Source organism: Palaemon carinicauda, chromosome 2 (assembly GCF_036898095.1).
Source record: "Palaemon carinicauda isolate YSFRI2023 chromosome 2, ASM3689809v2, whole genome shotgun sequence".
NCBI lineage: Eukaryota > Metazoa > Arthropoda > Malacostraca > Decapoda > Palaemonidae > Palaemon > Palaemon carinicauda.
Genome location: NC_090726.1, coordinates 44,630,432 through 44,651,438, shown reverse-complemented (window position 1 = coordinate 44,651,438; position 21,007 = coordinate 44,630,432). Strand labels below are relative to the sequence as shown.

The 21,007-nt window shown below is 39.5% G+C and overlaps 3 protein-coding genes across 8 annotated transcripts in view; 1 reads left to right on the top strand and 2 right to left on the bottom strand.

Annotated features, from left to right (window-relative positions):
- Positions 1–5,187, bottom strand: part of LOC137624485 (lon protease homolog 2, peroxisomal-like) — a 51,422-nt gene extending 46,235 nt beyond the window's left edge. For both annotated transcript variants that reach the window (XR_011040736.1, XM_068355273.1), the window contains exon 1: positions 5,119–5,187. The gene's annotated coding sequence lies outside the window, so the exon portion shown is untranslated. The remainder of the gene's footprint in view (positions 1–5,118) is intronic.
- Positions 5,188–6,853: 1,666 nt separating this feature from the next.
- LOC137624475 (PAXIP1-associated glutamate-rich protein 1-like) lies at positions 6,854–20,361 on the top strand. 2 transcript variants are annotated; one of them, XM_068355260.1, is made up of 5 exons: positions 6,854–7,040; positions 7,799–7,973; positions 9,329–9,427; positions 10,053–10,206; positions 19,590–20,361. In XM_068355260.1, the coding sequence occupies exons 3-5, from the start codon at positions 9,355–9,357 to the stop codon at positions 19,786–19,788; spliced, it is 426 nt and encodes a 141-aa protein (XP_068211361.1). In that variant the 5' UTR covers positions 6,854–7,040; positions 7,799–7,973; positions 9,329–9,354; the 3' UTR covers positions 19,789–20,361. The 2 variants fall into 2 exon arrangements, with proteins under 2 accessions (XP_068211361.1, XP_068211352.1); XM_068355251.1 differs by lacking the exon at positions 7,799–7,973 and having other exon boundaries at positions 6,855–7,040.
- Positions 19,992–21,007, bottom strand: part of LOC137624446 (uncharacterized) — a 47,389-nt gene continuing 46,373 nt past the window's right edge. For all 4 annotated transcript variants that reach the window (XM_068355223.1, XM_068355230.1, XM_068355215.1 and 1 more), the window contains exon 14: positions 19,992–20,534. In XM_068355223.1, the coding sequence (XP_068211324.1) occupies positions 20,373–20,534 (162 nt within the window). In that variant the 3' untranslated portion in view covers positions 19,992–20,372. The remainder of the gene's footprint in view (positions 20,535–21,007) is intronic.

Genomic DNA, 21,007 nt, shown 5'->3' with positions numbered 1-21,007 from the left:
GTAAGCGGCCAATCGTTCAGGGTTGTGCGATGGCGAGCAGCATGCGCAGGTGAATGATCGCGTGAAAGGGTGCGATGGTGATCAGCATCTGCAGGAGGGCGATCGTTCAGGGTTGTGCGATGAGGAGCAGCATGCGTAAGCGGTCAATCGTTCAGGGTTGTGCGATGGCGAGCAGCATGCGCAGGTGAATGATCGCGTGAAAGGGTGCGATGGTGATCAGCATCTGCAGGAGGGCGATCGTTCAGGGTCGCGCGATGGCGGTCAGCATCTGCAGTTGAGGGTCGCGCGATGGCGGTCAGCATCTGCAGTTGAGGGTCGCGCGATGGCGGTCAGCATCTGCAGTTGAGGGTCGCGCGATGGCGGTCAGAATCTGCAGTTGAGGGTCGCGCGATGGCGGTCAGCATCTGCAGTTGAGGGTCGCGCGATGGCGGTCAGCATCTGCAGTTGAGGGTCGCGCGATGGCGATCAGCATCCGCAGTTGAGCTAGTAGCTGGCGAACCATGTTCCTTCAGAAGTGTTGGAGAACGTTGGCGTGCCAGCTGTAACACACGTGGGCGATCTGGAGATCGCTGGCGAGCTGATGATCGCTGACGAGCTGACGATCGCTGGCGAGCTGATGATCGCTGACGAGCTGATGATCGCTGACGAGCTGATGATCGCTGACGAGCAGAAGGCTACGCGTGGAAGCCTGCGCAAAGAAGAAGAGTCCTTGACCCCGACCTGAACCGAAGTTCTAGATCGCGAGGGCGAACGTGGGCGCACAGGGCACGTAACAGGAACCACAGGGAAGATCATCTTGAAAGCGCTGACGAACAGGAGAGCGCTGACGAACAGGAGAGCGCTGACGAACAGAAGGGCGCGCAGGGAAACCCTGACACGCAAGGGAAGAACCCCCGTGGGGGCAACCCTTTGCCCCGAAGGGATCGTTGTCCGCCGGGAGACTGATGTCCGTCGGAAGACCGCTGTCCGTCGGGAAGACCGTTGTCCGTCGGGAAGACCGTTGCCCGTCGGAAGACGAGATTAGACTGCTGTCCATCTGCACCAAGACGGAAGATCGAGAAAAAGAAGTTGTAGGCTGCAAACGGAGATTCAAAAAGGCGCCTCAAGCACCCTTATAGGGAGATGAGAGGCCCTTACGACGAGGCGGACGGAGGGCCTTACGGCGAGGGAGGCCAACAGCAACAGCAACAGAAGAAACCTCCGAAGAGGAGTCTCTATGAGTGTACTCTCTCGCGAACGAAAGAGAAACACTTCGTGGAAGAGACTGGTCAGCCAGTGACCTAAGAGGGGCAATCCTCCGAAGAGGAGCTCCTGCAGTTGCCCAGCCCCTTGAGCGAAACTGCAGGTGCGACCGCTCAGCACCAAGAGCATAGTCGCACGAAAAAAAAAAAAGGCAAGAGAAGAACCCCCCAAAAGAGGAAAAGCTCAAGCCTGGACAGGAAAAAACTTCCCTCGGAAGGAAAGTTATCCGCCCAAGGAGGCAAGCCTCCTGACTGTTCTAAAATGAACTGGAGAGCTGTCCGTCGACACGGGAGTACTACCAGTAGAAGGAGACACGCCCCTGACGACAATACAAGGGGGGAGGCAGCAACAGCCGAATCCCCAGGACTCAACCAGACAGCTCACACCGTTGCTATATTACAGAAACGAACTAGATCGGTAACTGTAAAAAAATAAAACAAATAATATTAGTACACATTCATTCCCCCGGGAAGGCTCCGAAGAGGAATCCCGAGGAAAAGGAACAAGAATTACACAACAGGCACGTGCCCTCACAACCACTTACACTCGCGGAAGGAGAGCTGTAACCAAAACAGAATTATAACAATTATAATTATGTAACTATGTAATTATGTAATTTAAAAATGAATGAACACTAAAGAAAAAACGAAAACCCCGAAAGGAATCGTTCTACAAGCTGAAAAATTAACAACTACAATTAGATTCATAAACTAATTGAGACAAAATGTACGGCGTAGCAACCCCACCCACACGGGAAGGAAGCTACAAGGGCGTAGTAAAACATAGTAAAAGGGTGAACGACCTCAAGAGAGAGAGAGAGAGAAAGACCGAAGTCAAACTCGATCGCAACCCATAAAATTAGGCCGTGGTGGCCTAACTGCCGAGGCCTCCACGTAGATATCGTACACTACACACACACATCTGAAAAGGAAACTTACTTATTTCTATACTCAAATATATATACAAACATGAAAACATGTTTACATATATATTGAGTAAAAGAAAAGTAAGCGATTAAGTAAAGACAAAACAGACAATGGCTGCCAAGCGAGGACCAAGACAAGAGACGTCTGTCACAGTCCGAGCCAAAAGTGAAAGTGAGTATTCACCTGTGTGTGAGGGGGAGGAGGGGTAGCTAGCTACCACTCCCCTACCCCCCCGCTAACTAGCGCGGGGGTAATACACCCTCGTTAAATTCTAATGGCTCGCCATTTCAGCTACGCTAAAAGTAATACCCTTTGTAAATAGCGTGGTTTGTATTTCGGTTACGGAACAAACACAATTAATATACCCAAAATTCATGAAAAATTCTGGTAAAAATCAAAATGAATCCTCCAAAGCCTTAGTGAAATCTAATATACGTTATGTAATGAATATAATTTTCTTTACAACCCTTATTTAAACAAGTTTGTAGTCTTTGTACCTAAACACTATATTCTTTCATTAAATAGTTAAAAGAAGACTGGATGCAGCCCTGCACATGCAGAAATGGATTTCCGAGTCCAAACTGAAAGAAATCAGCAGGGCTGAGAGGTAGAAACTTTCATTATAAATATGTAATGGGTTTGTATCAAGAAATATATTTTTACAGTAATTTTTTATTTTTCTAGATATACAACCAAACATTTTTGTATGAGTATTCCTGGCATGAGTTGGAAAATACCGAGAAAGCTAGGGAAACATTTCAAAACCGCATTCTTTCCTTGGACAGCAATGATGGGTGCTGTTTCGTAATGCAATCTCATTTATGGCGTGATCTTGGAAATTATTCTTTTGCTTTGGTATGTGATCTCAATATTTTTATCGGTAAAAAAAAAAAAATAAAAAGACTAGAAAATCTAATGGTTCTTGCTTTGCTCGCGAAAAAAATTAAAACACCAAGCTCGGTATGATTGGCAAGTGGTAATGTTGAGCTGCGCACGCACACAACGATTGATTATTATTTCTTAGATAATTATTCCCAGTATACTATTCTAAAAATAGTATGAGGACACTCAAACCTGATCATTTGATCAATAGTCCCATCAAAATATTGGGGTATGACTATCATTAGTTAATTCTCTGGAGAGGTTATAAGTTAATTCTTGTATATTTTTTTAGAAAATCTAATGGTTATTACAGTACTTCACCATGAAGTGAAGTGAAATCGCTAGTATCAGGCGAGATCGCATACCAAAGCAAAATCACAACTTTGAGATCGCATAATACAGTACCCAACAATGCACAAAGTATTAAGGAAATGACAAATTTAGAAATAGTTTGTATGTTTCCTAACTATACAAACCTGGAGCTGTTTACAGCGGATATATATTTCGGCGATAGCTGAATCTAGCTGTTAAAGCTTTTGCGATGTGTAACTACCCTCCACTAGTTAGGAGAGGGGGTTAGCAGAGGTATACCAGCCACCCCGCTCACACCTGCACTAGCAACAAACCATCACTTTGCAATTGTGACAGGACTTCCAGGGGAAGGTGATGGCGGGACTTGTATGTGCAAAGAGCTCCAAGTTAGTATAGTTAGGAAAAATACATATTTCTAAATTTTTAATTTGTTCCAGCACTATATATAAACCCTTATGCTCTTGACAGTGGAGATTCACTCCATGGTGGGTGTAAGTCCAAAAACCAATAGGATGGTGACTATCGCACGGTGTCATTAGAGGTACCCTGACATGTCATCATCCTATGACGGTTGACGGCTTGGGCAACCTATGCTGGCGTAGAATTTAGCAATGTGATTTGACCAGGTAAGGATAAATTTGGAGTTAAAACTCCTCGCTTAACCTATAAATAAAGGGCAGTAAACTGGTTATGGTAGAATAGGCCCTGTAATACAATACAAATTTACCAATAGGAGATTTACTTGGGTTAACGAGCTGCCATAAATCATTTTGGGCCAACAGTCTCACACTTTTGGGGGATGTGTCATCCAGTTGGCACTACCCTAATAGCTAAGGTTTTATATGGGCTGCAAAGCTGTAAGACAGTATCTGGCAGGAAAGGACAGAAAATAAGAAATACAGCCGTAGTTTTACATCAACAAGATTATCAGCCTATAGCCGCCTAAGAGATGTAATTGTCAAAGTTGTTCGACCTGACACTTTAGGGGGGGTTATACGAACAATCTTTCTTGCGTATATATCGGCAACAATGACATATATGGTTTGCGCATATATTATACGGGCATAAATATTATGTCTAGGCCTATAAAGCTGTTTCAACACAAAGGATAATGCACATAACTTCTTATATGAACGAGATCACGCGTATAGTTTGTAAGAAACACAATATCACATGCAAAAGATGTACAACGCACGCTATGGATCGTATAGCTGCAACCCCAATCTGCTGTCAACCACAGACGGGCAAATCCAAATAAAACTAGGGTATTATTAAACTAGACCTATACTAACAGAGAGTTTAATGATATTAAAACATTATACATGTCTAAACTGAACTTAGTAGCATATGTAAGAAATGGAGTAACATGTCGTAAAATAAGTAAATCACACCCTGTAATACAATACAACTTTACCAAATCGTCTTAACCAACTTGACCTAACTATGAAAGAAATCATATGATGTACCAAACCTGCTACAAACTATCAACAAAACAAACTTCACACATAAAATTTACTTCTCATATATGAAAAATTATGGTAAATAGTACATTAATCGGTTCTAATAATTAAAGACCGAGTGGAGATAAGATTATGGCAAAGTTCAACTTGAAGAAAATTACGACCAGAGTAGTGTAATTGAATGACAATTATTCTGATTAATTGCATAATAAGCTTCTAAAATCCACAATAATTTATCTAGTCTCAACTAGAAAAAATAGCAAATTTAAAATAGGAAAATGGGAAGTGATATTTACTAAGCAACGAGATGACGTTGTTCTTGTAGCTGGAGCTGAAGCGATGTAAACATTGGTGGCAGTGTTGCCAGATGGGGTAGTGTAGAAATCCCCAAATCTCAATGAAAATATCTCCAAAACAATACAAAAATCCCCATTTCCACTAATACATTACCACAAATTACAATTTCTCTTGATCATGTAGGCATTACTAATATAGAAATTAATCACTATACTTCATAAAATTGCAAATAAACTAATTGCGACAATATAAGGGTTTGATCATCTTTGTTTTTCCTTCATAAAAATAGTACAGAATATCCCCATTGGACAGCAAATATTCCCAAATCTAGGAATAAATTCCCTTATCTGACAACACTGAGAATTTGGTGGCAAATCATTCGAGTCTGAGATAATAATTGAACTTTTGAACTTTAGAATCTTCGAGTACTTTTTTTTAATCAGTTTCAATATCCCTTTCATGAAATTATATTAAGATATATTATTACGTTACCTTTATCGTTTAGATGAAAGAAGCACAAATCTTCAATGATAATTTTATATAACAACTTAAAAGGGTAATTACATAATCGCAAAATTAAGCATTATCCTTATTTTAATGTCTTGATAATAGATTAAATATCAGGTTATTAGATAAAATTAACACAAATTTTCAATAACATCAAAATTAATAGTGATAACTTTTCCGTACCTTGAAGTAGCCTAATGATATTAAAGTGGTAGTTACATAATCGTAAAGTTAACAATTATATATACCATTTTAATGAATTAGATATAATTTACATTGTTGGGTATGACTGATTCTAAATGTTATAAATTCATATCTATATAAAACACATCAAGTCTTCAATAACATTTTATAATAATGATTTTATCGACACCTTGAAGCATCAATAAAAAAAGCGGTGGTTACACAATCACATAGTTAAGCGTTATCCTTTTAATGAATTAGATATGAATTAAACAACAGGTTATAACTGATTATAACTGTATCAAAGTATGGTTACATAACCTTAAAGTTAAGCATGCGCCTTTTAATTAATTAAATATACTAATTTTGATTGCAGGGTTAAATGATTCTAAGTGTTTGACATTTGTATCTTTATGAGTAGGCCTATAAGAATGCCATGAAGATTGAAATCTCAAAAGAAATTTACATTAGAAGAATTACAATGGCGACTTATAACGTTTATATTATAACTTAGTTTACCAAATATGATGCGAATTGAAAAGTAAAATAAAATAAAGACACAAATCTGAGCTAGACAAAGAAAAAAAAAACACACGGATAAAAGCATACGAAAGAGAAGAAACAATAATGAATATATATGGGAAAATCAAATTGAGAATAACAGAAAAATCTGTTAAAGTAATAGGAAAACATCGATTTATATTATTTATATTACATACATAATAGCTAATTCATAATAAAAGATTAAAAGGTGAACAAGCAAAATGTTTGAAGTGTTTAGCAAATAAGAAATCAAGAATTCTTGACTCCATTGTTCACGAAAATACAGGATATTTAATTCTGTATGTAATATTCTATTGTTTCACAGATATATATATATATATATATATATATATATATATATATATATATATATATATATATATATATATACAGAGAGGAAATATAAATAAGGAAACGGGCTATTAAATATTTAATCAAAACCGTTCAATTAAAGTTAGATAACAAAAAGTGGGGAGGCCGTTTCAGAGACAGAGCTTCATTGTTACTACTACTGGTTACGATTTATATTCCATTCTTGTTTTCATTTAACTTTAAGTTATCGTCTGGCTTAGTGTGTTAATTCCTGTTACTACGCTAATTAAAACATTTAATTAACAGGAATTAATCTATGAAAAAGGACTTAATTACGATAAACTGTACCTACATTGAAGACTTGCTTATATTGAAGGTAAGAAAAATTCCATTAACCTCGGTCCTGGATTAACTTCTAGTTTGGGTTCTATAATTTTACTCTATTTTGTAGTTATGGTTAATAACCTAAACTATAGGAAAATCATTTGTGTTTAGTATGAAATGTTGCCCTGACTGGAACTCTAATAAAACTAATTAGTCTAGGGTAGACCTGCACCCGTTGGTACCTTGGGGTAGGTCGTATATTATGATAGCTTGTTCAAGGCTGGTGTAGGATGTTTAGACTATCCTTTTAAGACAGGTTTACACGGGGATAGTTTATTGGCATCGGCAAACTATCCCAGTGCAAAGGCAAAGGGTCCTGGTGGAAACGCTTACTATCCTGGAAAGTTTACTTCCCCCTTAGTTACTGGCACAGGTGAACTATCCCCATTTAAACTGGCCTATAGGAGTACTTTCTCCATTTCATCATTTTTAAGTTTCATTCCAGAATAGACTGCTTAGAAATAACGGTAACTATTATATTAACACGTGACGATATATATATCCTCTCGTCGTCCGTCTTGCTGAATCACTTTCTTATGCATAACTTATTGCAAACAAACAGTTCTCCCCTTGAAGTGATTTTGGGTAGTGTGTAGGTTACTAACATATGCCTAAATACACTTTATTATGTATGGGGGATAACGGCCACCATTAGGAAGGATCTCCATTTTCTATACCTGGTAATTCATTCTGATTTTTAATTTGTAATTCAAGACATATTTTAGTACTGGAAAAACTATATTTCACCAGGGAAACAAACAGGAATACAAACTAACCTAAAGTTCCACATTCAAGACACTGTATCCTTACCTACCAGGGGGAAGGGGGCTATGCGACCCCCTCTAGGATACCATAAAGTTACTTACTGGAGAGAGGACTATGCTCCCTGTGCGACTCTCCTGGGACACTGTGTCCTTGCCTGAAAGTAAGTGTTTTACCTTATCGAGGTTATCCTATAAAGAGCAATAGTCACAGTTTTGGCAGAGGAAGTACTATTTTACATTGTCCAAAACTTGTCCTTTCTGAAAAAAAGTGTAATTTCTTGGTCTTCAAATATGATGTTTTCCACTTGTACAGTAACTACCGCAGTTTGGGGACAACGCAATTTATGATTGCACAAAAATTTTTCAGTAGCTTCTTTGTGTTTAAAAATAATACTGTTGACTGTATAAATAGAATGTTTGTAATTAGGAATGGAAACATCATGTCAAAACAAGAGCATGGAAGGCTTATGTTAAAGTCAAGAGGATGGAGTCGGTGCTGTAGTGAAGGAAGGTAGAGAATTTGGCAAAAAGAATCGTGTGATATTGAAGTAGGAACTGATTGGTCATTTAAGATGATTGCAATGGACACCCAATTCTGATGATAAAAGAAAATGGGAAGCTTAAAATGACTATTTTAAGCTAAAACTCCTTGTTTGCAACAAAATTTGCGTACACTATTAGAGAGTAATTCAGCAAGAAAAGCGTTTGTTGGTAAAGAATAAGAATACATGTTCTGTCGTATTTGCGGGCAGTGTTAGGTTATAAGTTTGGTTTCTTTGTGTGATATGTAGCAGGTTGATCCTAGCATAATTTAATAGTCATGATAGGTTTGCTAAAGTGGTAAATTCATACAGATATTAGTACGATAACCATCGCAAAGAAATAAAAGGTGTTCCTGGTATATTTACTGATAATTTGAAAAATTCTGGTGATGCTTTTTATTGGAAACCTATATTTATCAAATTATAAAGATGTTTAAAAGAAGAAGGTACGACTGAAGAAACTAGCAAAGAAATATTTAGTATTCCCCACCTAACCTAACCTAAGACATCTGTCCTTATCATCATTATGCTATTCTTGACCTTCTGATGGTATAAATATGTGGTATTACCTGTTCCTATGCTAATATTATTGGTAAATAATCAACATTAATCTACTCCATTTTTTCAGCTTAAAATAGAACTGGAATACAATTATTATTACTATTACTTGCTAAGCTACAATCCTAGCTGGAAAAGCAGGATGCTATAAGCCCAAAGGCTCCAAAATAGCCTATTGAGGAAAGGAAATAAGGAACTAAATAAACTACAAGAGAAGTAATTAACAATTAAAATGAAATATTTAAAGAATAGTAACATTAAAATGAATAAATAGCTATAAAAACAAGGCCCTGTAAAAATTCTGATTCATTTTGTAATGGGTCACTAATAAGGGGTGTTGGTATTCTGTATATATGATTTGATGGATTAGAATAAAAAACTCATCAAAACATTGTTTTCTTGAATGATTCTTACAGGATAAATACATCTTATATCATACATAATGGATGAAGATAGCTTCCAAGTGGAATGCAGTGATGAGGAAGTGGAAAATGCTTTTACAGTAACACCGAATGGTAAGCACATATTTATCGAAGTGTATTGAAATACTCTGTCGTCACTTGTAATGTTTTAGAGTAGAGTAACTTTAATGTTTTGCTATTGGATATTTTGTTTTGGAGATTTACTCACTGTGTTGCTTGTGAATTTTTTATTTTTGTGATATTTTCTCAATTCTCTAAGTTATTATGTATATATATATATATATATATATATATATATATATATACATATATATATATATATATATATATATATATATATATATATATATATATATATATATATATATATATATATATATATATTCTTTATATAGAATTTATTTTATTTTAGGAAGAAATACCGAAAGACAATAATCCAAACCAATATCTCGGATAAAAAGAGACAGTAGACATTTAAACTATTTAGCTATTTAGAAAGTATTTATTCTTTTAAAATTGAGGTACAGTACTGTATTGTACTTTAGAATCAACATCAACCCATCTCCACCATGATAGCTAACTTGTAGCTTTGTATCATATTGCTAATTATGATAGTTTCATCACCCAACTAAAGTATTTTCTCCTTCATAATGTACCAGCTATCATAGAAGAAAATATATGTAGTTTTTGTAATAAGAAATCACGTTACTCCTTACAGGTTTAGAACCATGTCCCTCGGAAATCATAAGATTGTATGAAATTGTGGCCAAAGAGGGAAGCGTACCAATCAGTTGGAAATGGGATTTGGGAAGACGACCTCCAACACCTTCACAGAATGACTCGGAGAGTGAAAAGGAAGAGGAGGAAGCAAAGTAGGTTGTTTAAAAGTTGTGTTGTTAGTACTGCACATCAAGTTTCATGTTACAAGGAATAAATTTCTGTTGTTTTTATGTGACTTGGTTTTCGTGTCATAAAATTGTCTAATCTTTATCACTGGCCACCTGAAGTTAATCAGCTACTGTGGTTTCACAGCGATGATTGTTGCCAACTCCCCTCAAAATCTACTACCAAGTTTTCATGTAATTCTTCTAACAAATAGACATACAAAAATTTAAATGAACTAAAACATATGCTATGTTTAAGTACTAATATTTCAGTAAAGCCAGAAAAATAGATTAGAACAAAAGTAATTAGCCACTACATTTGAGTGTAATTGGAATATATAATGAATCATCTATCAAAGTTAAGGTTGAAAATGCTATAAGAAAGAAAATATCACAAATTTCTAAGTAATTGTATTTTTCCTAGCTATGCAAACCAGTCCTTTAGTGCAAGCTGGACAGCATTTGAATAATTTTAACAAGCAGTTAAGCGACAGGTGGGAACAAGGTTAAGAAGCTCCGACCCTTCTCTTCACACATGACCTTTTGGCTCAGGACTAAGAGGGGTGGTTGAGGAGAGAAGTATAGTCTGAAGGTCTCAGGTTTGTATAGCTAGAAAAAAAAAAATTACTTCAAAAATTTGTGATTTGTTCCTACGTGAAATAAAACCATCGTCCTTTAGGTAAGGCAACTCACTACTTAGTGGGCCAGAAGTCCCCTTAGAACCGAACTGTCAATCTACCTTGTCCCATACAAGAGCAGAGAGATGACTCCAGCAACCTTCTATTTGTCTATCATTAGGATGAATGGGCTGATAGGGCCTGGCCTGGGCAAGAAGATTGGGACATGGTCAGAGGGATCCCTTTCCCAAAAGGGGATTGCCGGCAGGAATAATATGCTGTACCTGGTAATGATGACCAAAGGGTTGGCATATATTCCCCCATCCTCCCCCTCATCTAAGGAGAATGGAGGAGAACTTCTGTAGATTTTAAATAATGAACCTCATTAGTGTAGTTTACCAGCATCAAGTAGGATCCAGCAAGTAGCGCTTCGAGAAGAGCCAATTATTCTGCCTTCTTTCCAGACTTGCATCTATAAATTACCATAAACAAGATGCTTACGATCTCGTAAGGGATCTAGGCCAGCCACACCACTAGTTTAGGAGCTACCTCATGACCAATCGCAAAGGTGTCAAGGGACTTGTCAGTATTCCTGTAGAATAAGGGCCATGAAGGTGGTCTGGTGCATACACACACCTGGCTGACTGCAAGATTCCTCTTGAATGCAAGGGTGGGGCTAAACCCCTGACTTCGCGAGCTCCGGTCCTAGCTCGTACCTAGACTCTCTCATTAGTTGAGGCGTATGCATTATGGATCGACTCCATTAGTCTTAAAGAGATTGTGTTCTAGACATTTCTTTCTTGGTTTTGCTTATGCTAAGGAAGAGTTCCGACACTCAGGTTCGAGGAGTGGGGTCTTCTTTAGATAGCACTGCAAAGCCCTCACAGGGCACACAAACCTCTTTTCTTCATGCCACCCTATGCTCCACGTAGAGATAGGATGAAGAAACACTTGAACCTGGGGTCATGGTCCGAGTTTGGCAATGTGCTTGGCACTAGACTAAGGAACTCCTACACCTCTCAGAGTGGGAGACTAAAGCAGAAAGACCATGTCACTTGCCTAACCTCTTCGCCAATTGTAAGACATAAAAAATAAAAAGTAAATTGGTAGTCTTTATTGACAGCCAGTTCCAGGACCATGGAAGAGAATGTCTGTTCTCAACCATAGTTAAAATCAAAGTGGGGTTGTTGAGTGAGCTTCCCCATTACCACTGGTAACAACCGGAATGCTTGTTGACATCTTGTTAAGTTTTTATAGCTGTGTGCCAATGTACACAAATTTCTATCTCCTATGTAAAGAACAAGGGTTTTTATTCGTGAAGGAAAAATGTTATTTTCCTTAGTAAAATAAATTTTTGAATATACTTACCCGATGATCATATAGCTGCATCCCTGCTGCCCGACAGAAAAAACCCACGGGAGGAATACGCCAGCGATCGCTATACAGGTGGGGGTGTACATCAACAGTGCCATCTATCAAGTAGGTACTCAAGTACTCGATGTCAACAACGAACCAATTTTCTCCTCTGTCCCACTGGTTCTCTATTGGGGAGGAAGGGTGGGTCCTTTAATTTATGATCATCGGGTAAGTATATTCAAAAATTTATTTTACTAAGGAAAATAACATTTTTCAATATCAAACTTAACCGATGATCATATAGCTGATTCACACCCAGGGGGGTGGGTAGAGACCAGCATAACAAGTTGACATTATGAGCTAAGTATTCCGTATTTCATTTTAGCAGTTATTCAAAATAACAAGCATAAAATAAATAAGTACCTGGTAAGGAAGACGACTTGAACAAATACTCTGCCTTTTTAAGTACGTCTTCCTTACTGAGCCTCGCGATCCTCATAGGATGCTGAGCGACTCCTAGGAGCTGAAGTATGAAGGGTTGCAACCCATACTAAAGGTCCTCATCAAAACCTCTAATCTAGGCGCTTCTCAAGAAATGATTTTGACCACCCGCCAAATCAAGTAGGATGCGAAAGGCTTCTTAGCCTTCCGGACAACCCAAAAATATTTCAAGAGAAAGATTAAAAAGGTTCTGGAATTAGGGAATTGTAGTGGTGGAGCCCCCACCACTACTGCACGAAAATCCTATGTTCTTGCTGAAGGCATGAATCTCACTGACTCTTTTAGCTGTGGTTAAGCATATCAGGAAAAGAGTCTTAAAGGTGAGATCTTTCAGGGAGGCTGATTGAAGTGGTTCGAACTTGTCTAACATAAGGAATCTTAGAACCACGTCTAAATTCCAACCAGGTGTAACCAAACGACGCTCCTTCGTGGTCTCAAAAGACTTAAGGAGGTCCTGTAGATCTTTATTGTTGGAAAGATCTAAGCCTCTGTGACGGAAGACTGATGCCAACATGCTTCTGTAACCCTTGATAGTGGGAGCTGAAAGAGATCGCTCTTTCCTCAGATATAAGAGGAAGTCAGCTATTTGAGTTACAGAGGTACTGGTCGAGGATACGGATACTGACTTGCACCAGTTTCGGAAGATTTCCCACTTCGATTGGTAGACTCTAAGGGTGGATGTTCTCCTTGCTCTAGCAATCGCTCTGGTTGCCTCCTTCGAAAAACCTCTAGTTCTCGAGAGTCTTTCGATACTCTGAAGGCAGTGAGACGAAGAGCGTGGAGGCCTTGGAGTACCTTCTTTACGCGTGGCAGACGTAGCAGGTCCACCCTTAGGGGAAGAGTTCTGGGAACGTCTACTAGCCATCGAAGTACCTCGGTAAGTTATTCTCTCGCGGGCCAGAGGGAAGCAACTAGTGTCAACTTTGTCCCTTCGTGAGAGGCGAACTTCTGCAGTACCTTGTTGACAATCTAGAACGGAGGGAATGCATATAGATCTAGATAAGACCAATCTAGTAGAAAGGCATCTAAAAGAACTACTGCTGGGTCCGGGATAGGTGAGCAAAGTATTGAGAGCCTCTTGGACATCGAGGTTGCGAAGAGATCTATGGTTGGCTGGCCCCAGGTGACCCAAAGTCTCTTGCATACATCCTTGTGGAGGGTCCAATATGTTGGAATTATTGTCCCTTCCTACTGAGACAATCTGCTAAGACATTCAAGTTGCCTTGGAAGAAACTTGTTACTAGTGAAAAGTCTAGACCTGTTGAACAGGAGAGGAGGTCACTTGCGAACTCGTACCATGTCAGAGAGTAGGTCCCTCCTTGCTAGGAGATGTACGTCAAAGCAGGGAGTTGTCCGTGTTCACCTCCACTACTTTGCCTTGAAGGAGAGACCTGAAGCTTTTCCAGGTCAGACGTACTGCCAGAAGCTTCTTGCAGTTGAAATGCATTGTCCTTTGACTCGAGTTCCATAATCCCGAGCATTCTCTACCGCCTAAGGTCGCACCCCAGCCTACGTCCGATGCGTCTGAGAAGAGAACGTGGTTGGGAGTCTGAACAGTCAGGGGAAGACCCTATCAAAGGTTGATAAAGTCCTTTCATCAAGTCAGACCAGACTTATCTTCCGGAAACCGGGATCGAGACCGCTTCTAGCGTCTTGTCCTTTTCCAGTGAAGAGCTAGATGAAACCGAAGAGGACGGAGGTGTAGTCTTCCAAGTGACACCAATTGAACCACGGATGACAGTGTCCTAACCAGACTCATCCACAGCCTGACAGGGCCGTGTTCCTTCTTCAGCATCTTCTGGATGGATAGCAGGGCTGGGGGTTGATCGTCTTGTTCAGCCATGTCCTCATCAGAGGGTTCCTCATCCGAAACTGATGAGGAAACGGCAACGGAGTGGGCAACGTCTGACTCGCTGAATCCGGTCGCACTGGTGGATGCGTGACGGAGCCGGACACAAGATCATGGTACTGCTGCACAGTCTGTGAACTGTCAACCATGGGGAAGCGAGGAAGTACAGCGACAACCCGAAACTGTCTAGACTGTCTGGGTTGTGCAGACAACCCTTTATCGGGTTGCTGAGGTTGCCGCACTGCGTCACAACAAGTCACCTCTGCTGGTTGTTGAACGTCTTCCCAGTGACACACTGAACGTCCACAACCACCTCCGAGAGTCGCTTAACATCAACGTGCGACTGGCAACCCACACTGGGTCGCACCGGTGGAGGAACCATCTCAACTGGCGGACGTGAGTAGGATACCTCAGCGTCAACAGGGCGTACAACCAACCGGTAGGAAGGTTGTTGGCAAGAAGGTTCTTCTCTGTAAAAAATCCTCTATCAAGGACTAAGCTTGGACTGCATGTCTTGCAACAAAGCCCAAGGTCTATGGGAGCAGGTGTGGCAACAGACGGGGTTAGCGACTGAAGCGGAACCATTTACCCTCCCTGGAAGCATGTTATGCTTTAATTAAAGTCTATAGGAGGCTAAGCAGCTTAAGGCTCCTCTCCAAATGACAGAGTCCTCAAGGGAATATCAGAAGGAGGGAGAACAGCACTTTCTCATCTACAGGAACCATGTCCGAGAAAAGCTAGGTTATCTCAGTGAGGGTTTCACTGGTGCATAAGCAGCAGACCAGAAGGCAACGTTATGAAACTGCTTGACAGTCTGTGAACTGTCAAAAACTGAACTGTCAACCCCAACAGGTGCGTGAGGACATACAGCACTGGTGTATTAGTAGCACACCAGAAGGCAACGTCATGTAACTGTTTGACAGTCTGTGAGTTGGCAACAACCAAAGCTGTGTGGGGAAGCCTCAACTCCTGACTGACTAGTTTGCTGCGGGCGAGTGGCGGTAACCACAGTGTGTTGCGGAGGCTGACACACCGTGTCAAAACACGGCAGCTTGTGGTAGCTCACGCACGGCAACGGAGTGCTCCGTGTGTCTGTGGGAGTCAGCATGCGTCTGGCAGGGTCGACTGCGCATGGGTGGAGGAGCTCTCACAACAAGAGTGTGGGAGCAGGCAGCCATGCCGGGCGCACAACCGTGGCAGGCTGTAGGCCAACGGGTGCATCGTCAACCTTCTCCGCAGTCGGAGTGTGGGAGCTGGCAACAACAAAAGCGGAGTGCTGGTGCGTGGGAGGGACTGCCGTGGGTTGCGGAGCATGCCGCATTGCGGCAAAACACGGCAGCTTGACAGCACCTTCCCACTGCTGATGCGGTAGCTCACGCATGTCAACGGAGGGTGCAGCATGAACATGCGTCTGGCAGGATCGACTGCGCATCGGTGGTGGAGCTCTCACAGGTGGAGTGTGGGAGCAGGCAGCCGCAGTATCTGCTGAGCGCACAACCGTGGCAGGTTGTAAGTTAACAGGTGCAGTGTCAACCTTCTCAGCACGATACTCCTGCATGAAGGAAGCAAGCTGAGACTGCATGTCTGCAGCATGGACCACTAGGGTCCAAAAAAGACGGCAACAAACGGAGCTACTGTCCGTTGTGACTGAGGGTCTAAAACAGCTGGTGCGGCAACAGACGGAGTTACTGCCTGTTGCGGTACCACCTTGCCTCTCTCGGAAGGTGTGCAGTCGTCGGATGACTGCAGCGAGTCCGAACTGACCCAGTGGCTACACCTAGGCCGTTGGACTTGCGCGGAAGGGACCGACTTGCACTTAAAAAAGCTGCAAGATTTGGTCCATGGTTTCTGCGAGAAACCTCTTCCGCAGACGAGGAATAAATGGGCTCTCTCGTCTTTGTGTGGGTGGGGTGATCACGTCGGCAACGTGTGTAGATACACCCGAAACCACGGAGGGAAACGTCTGTTCGTCGACCAAGGCCTGTGGAACCCATAAGTCCTTCGACATTACTTCTCCCCTGGGCTTGGGAGCTTGTAAGAGGTATCGGACTAGGTGAACCACTGGCACGAACAGACGAACCCTCGAACGCAACACTGTAACACTTTGCGCATATCACTTTATCACTTTTGATTTTCTGTTAGCACTTATTTCACTGAAATCCAAACTTTAACTGATTTCTATCTGAAACACGCAATCCTATCCTTCATTAAAAGGTAGTAATTGCGAAAACAGTTTTACAATGCAACAGAAAAACATAATTAAAGATAAAGAATTCAGTGGCTGGAAAAGAGACTAAACACTAGATCAAATAAACTACGTTTAAAATCTCTCACCGCATAAAGCCTGGGAACAAGAATAAAACTCTAGAAACGTTTTACCTTCTTCCCCTACAGCGACTAGGGAGAAGAGTAAAAAAAAAAAACGAGAACAACGTTACCCGCTTGAACGAAACGTTTATCCTCCTCTCTCTCCCTCCGTCTCTATCTCTCTCTCTCTTCTCTCTTGACTTAGAACCTGAGAGAAGAGCCCAATTATATATCGTTAAAACATATTATTTGCTAAAGGAAAAAAATGAAAGGTTTCCCAAATAAAAAGTTCCTTTATTTAGAATTTAAACTATTTAAGCTAAGAAAGAATGAACGAAACGCTAGAATCGGTTAACTCTTACTGCAACGTGAAACCGTGAAATAATCTCTCTCTATCGTAACGATAGAGCGCATGTTGAACGTTCTGAACGTCAACAACTGCGGAGACAAAACTAAACGTTAGTTCATCTTTGAAAACAGTACGAGACTATCAAAGAAATTCTTTCAAAAACATTAAAATTAAAAAAGGTATAAATTCTTAAAAGGTAAATACGACTTGACGGGCTCAAAGTTAATTAACTTCGGTTCCAAGTAAGGACCGCCTACTATTAGGAAAGGTTGCATATAAACAAACATAAAAATTAATTTTATAAGTTTATAATAAATGGAAAGTTAATCGAAGAGGCCTATAAAGGCGGAGAGTTATAAAATAAATAGATCTATAACTTGTTAAGCAAAATTACCAAAAACCTAAACACACTTCCGTCTAAGGGAAGGGTCGGCCATTTAAAAGTGAAAGAGAGTTCATACTCTCTTCGTCACCATAATTAAATCTATCCAAAACGAGTTCAAGTTTTGAAATGAAGATAAAACCCCTGCATAGCGAAAGCTCAAAACTGGAATAGTGTACTTCACCAAATCGTTGTGAAAACAAATCCAGTTAGGGACGGCGTATTTAGTAGGTCTTGCCTGTGGCACGACAGAGGGAAAAATTGGTTCGTTGTTGACATCGAGTACTTGAGTACCTACTTGACAGATGGCGCTGTTGATGGACACCCCCACCTGTATAGCGATCGCTGGCGTATTCCTCCCGTGGGTTTTTTCTGTCGGGCAGCAGGGATGCAGCTATATGATCATCGGGTAAGTATATTGAAAAATTATTAATTCATGATCAGAATTCAATTCGATGTACTGATCAATAGCATATTTTCTATGGTGGCAGTTGAATTAAGATGTCTCCATTGTTGCATTGTTCTCAGAACTTGACCTTGTTTTTGAATCTCATTGTTTATTTTATTTACATTTGGATGTTGGTCATGTAAGGCTTAAAAGAACAATAGGTTATTTAAACCATCTTCTGCAAGCCTCTTGCCATTGTAGAATTTTGTTCCTATGAAGTATGCAACCATAGTCTATACTACATACTGTACTGTAATTCCTGGCATATCTACACTTCCCTTAACTACACACCTTTGAGTTGGAGCCAGTACTTGTGCTTACCTGTACTGACTTGGCAAAGTGTGAAAACACTACTGTAAGGCAGTCTTTTGTACTTGCAAGACATCCATGTGCAGTGGTATACTTTTCATGAATTAAAGTAAGCTAATGAGACATTTGACAATAAAACTTACAGTAATGGCATAATACAATGAATTAATAACTATGATGTTCATTGAATAATGTTTTTCATATGTCATTTAGTAAAAGGTCCTTCTCTGCCAGAGGTCTTCTTACCTTGTTTTGATATATTCACCCAAATTTATGAAACAAATGGTAAATGAATAGATGTAGGGGGATTTGAACACTTCCCATTTATTCCCTTACAATCATGGTTCCTTCTTTGCTAGAAAGGACCTTCTCTGTTGCAATGGCTTTTCCTAAACCATGATCATTTAAGGGATATAGCAGGCAAGAATTGAGTATCAACAGGTTAATTCAATAGATACTCGTTCACACAATACTTCTGGTTTGTATATACATGAAAAGTAGAAGAAAAAATGCTGTGCACTTTCTTAATGCAATAAGACAGTGATCAATTTAGATACAATAAGGTTTATTTTAAATTTAGACATTTATTTGGTATATTCTAATTAAAAGGCACATCTTTAAATTCTTCTGGGTTACTGACAAATTTGACATCTATTAGATTACTAATTTTGAAGTTTTTATTAGAAAAGGGAATAAATTTTCTATACAACATGGACGGATGAGAGCAAAGCGAGTCATCGAATTACCAGAGGGTTAAGTAGAGTACAGTATAGCATTGCAATAAATAAAACTATCTTAGAGGGAGGTACTGCCATTGGTACTGTAGGCATTATTTAAGGGTATCTGCAGTCTCTCTCCGACCTCTAGCTGCACTTGATTTTTAGCCTTTTACTAGATCTCAAATCCCACTACCTTTCTTCTTTTTCTATCTCTCCTCATTAACTTTTACCTCTTAGTGCAGGGTTTTTCCCAGCAACTTGGTGCTAAGTGGACTTCCAATCCCCAGCACCATGAATGGCACCAAATAAATATGCAATTTAAGCAATTAAAACCAAAGGTGTTACTATGCTAACAGGCACTTTCGTAAAAATTTTAAATTAGAATTTTTAATTTAAAATGAAAAACAAGAAAAAGGTACTGTATTGGTAGTTGGGACAATTATTCCTTGATTGTTATTCATATTCTTTAAGGTGTTTATCTTTTATGAAAATTTGTACAAGTACAGCTATCCTTATATTTTACTCTATTTTCAGAATAGACACTTCTGGATTTGATTTCGACGATGAGCTCTCAACTGTAAGAATAACTCCCCGAAGAACGCCCGGTACATCTGGACTGAAAGGCAGCGCAAAGAAGAAGACCACGAATTTTGAAAACATCCTTGCAAGTGTAAGAAGAAGACAGAAATTGGAAATGAGTGAAAAGAGCGGTGGTAGGAAAGATAAAAAGTGAAAGTGGTTAACTATTCATACATATTTATACCTTCTTCAATGTTAGTTACTTTTGTAAACAATTTTCTAATCATATTTTATGGGTTTATATGTAGGCTCAAGACAGTATTTAAATAGAACAAGTAACTAATTGTTTTGGAGAATAACTCTTAATCCTGACTATCGTAAAAAGTTCAAACTTACAATTGTGAAATAAAACAAAAGTGAATATAAAATTATATTTTATCCATTATATATACATTATGGGCTATAAAACCTTACACCTAATTGCATTGTAAAGTTGATTAAAACTGGGTTATCATCCTGAAAATAATAATTTGATCAAATTAACACATTACGAAAGTAATATGTTTAACATTCATTATCTGCAGTATGTAAGGCAAACTTCAGTAAATTGCACAATTAAACTTTTATGTAACAAAGCTGATAACAGCTCTTTTGTACTTTGTATCAAATTATAAAAGCAAACCATTCCACTGTAAGTATAATTACGAAGCATGCAATTTTGAGGATATTCAAAATTCAATTCATCCAAGGGTACCTTATTAGTTCTAATATGTTTCTTTTTGAATAAGAAATGTGGAACTAAAATCCAACAAGTTCTCCTTGATTGTCACCAACATTATATTCCACCCAGTCAAGACCAATGGGTGCCGATAGCATTGAATCTGAAATGGCAAAGGCCTCGCTGAGGGCAAGAGCATCTGGCGCCAAGTCTTGGCATAACTTGCGGGAAGTTTCTCCAACCTGGAAACATAAGAAATATCTTGTTGTAGAAGAGCAGAAAAACCTTCAAAGTTTTTCCACAATCCAGCGCAATTAAAATGAAATACTGTATTATTATTATTATTATTAAATTTTAAGCTATAACCCTAGTTAGAAAAGAAAGATGCTATAAGCCCAAGGGCTCCAACATGAAAAAATAGCCCAGTGAGGAAAGGAAACAAGGGAATAAACTACAAGGGAAGAAAAAACAATCAAAATAAAATATTTCAAGAACAAAAAATGTATTGAGAGAATGGTAAAGTTTGTTCTGCTAATTAAATAATCATTGTCATTTAAAGTATGTGGTACTTTCTGCTGGTTAAGTAATCTTTGTCATTTAAACTGAGAAAATAGTGAAAGCCTGAGTTGTTTCGAAATGAATTTCAAAACTGACACGAATCTATATGCTTTTGAGCCAATAAACCATACTTCTAATTTTAAACTAATCAAGAAAT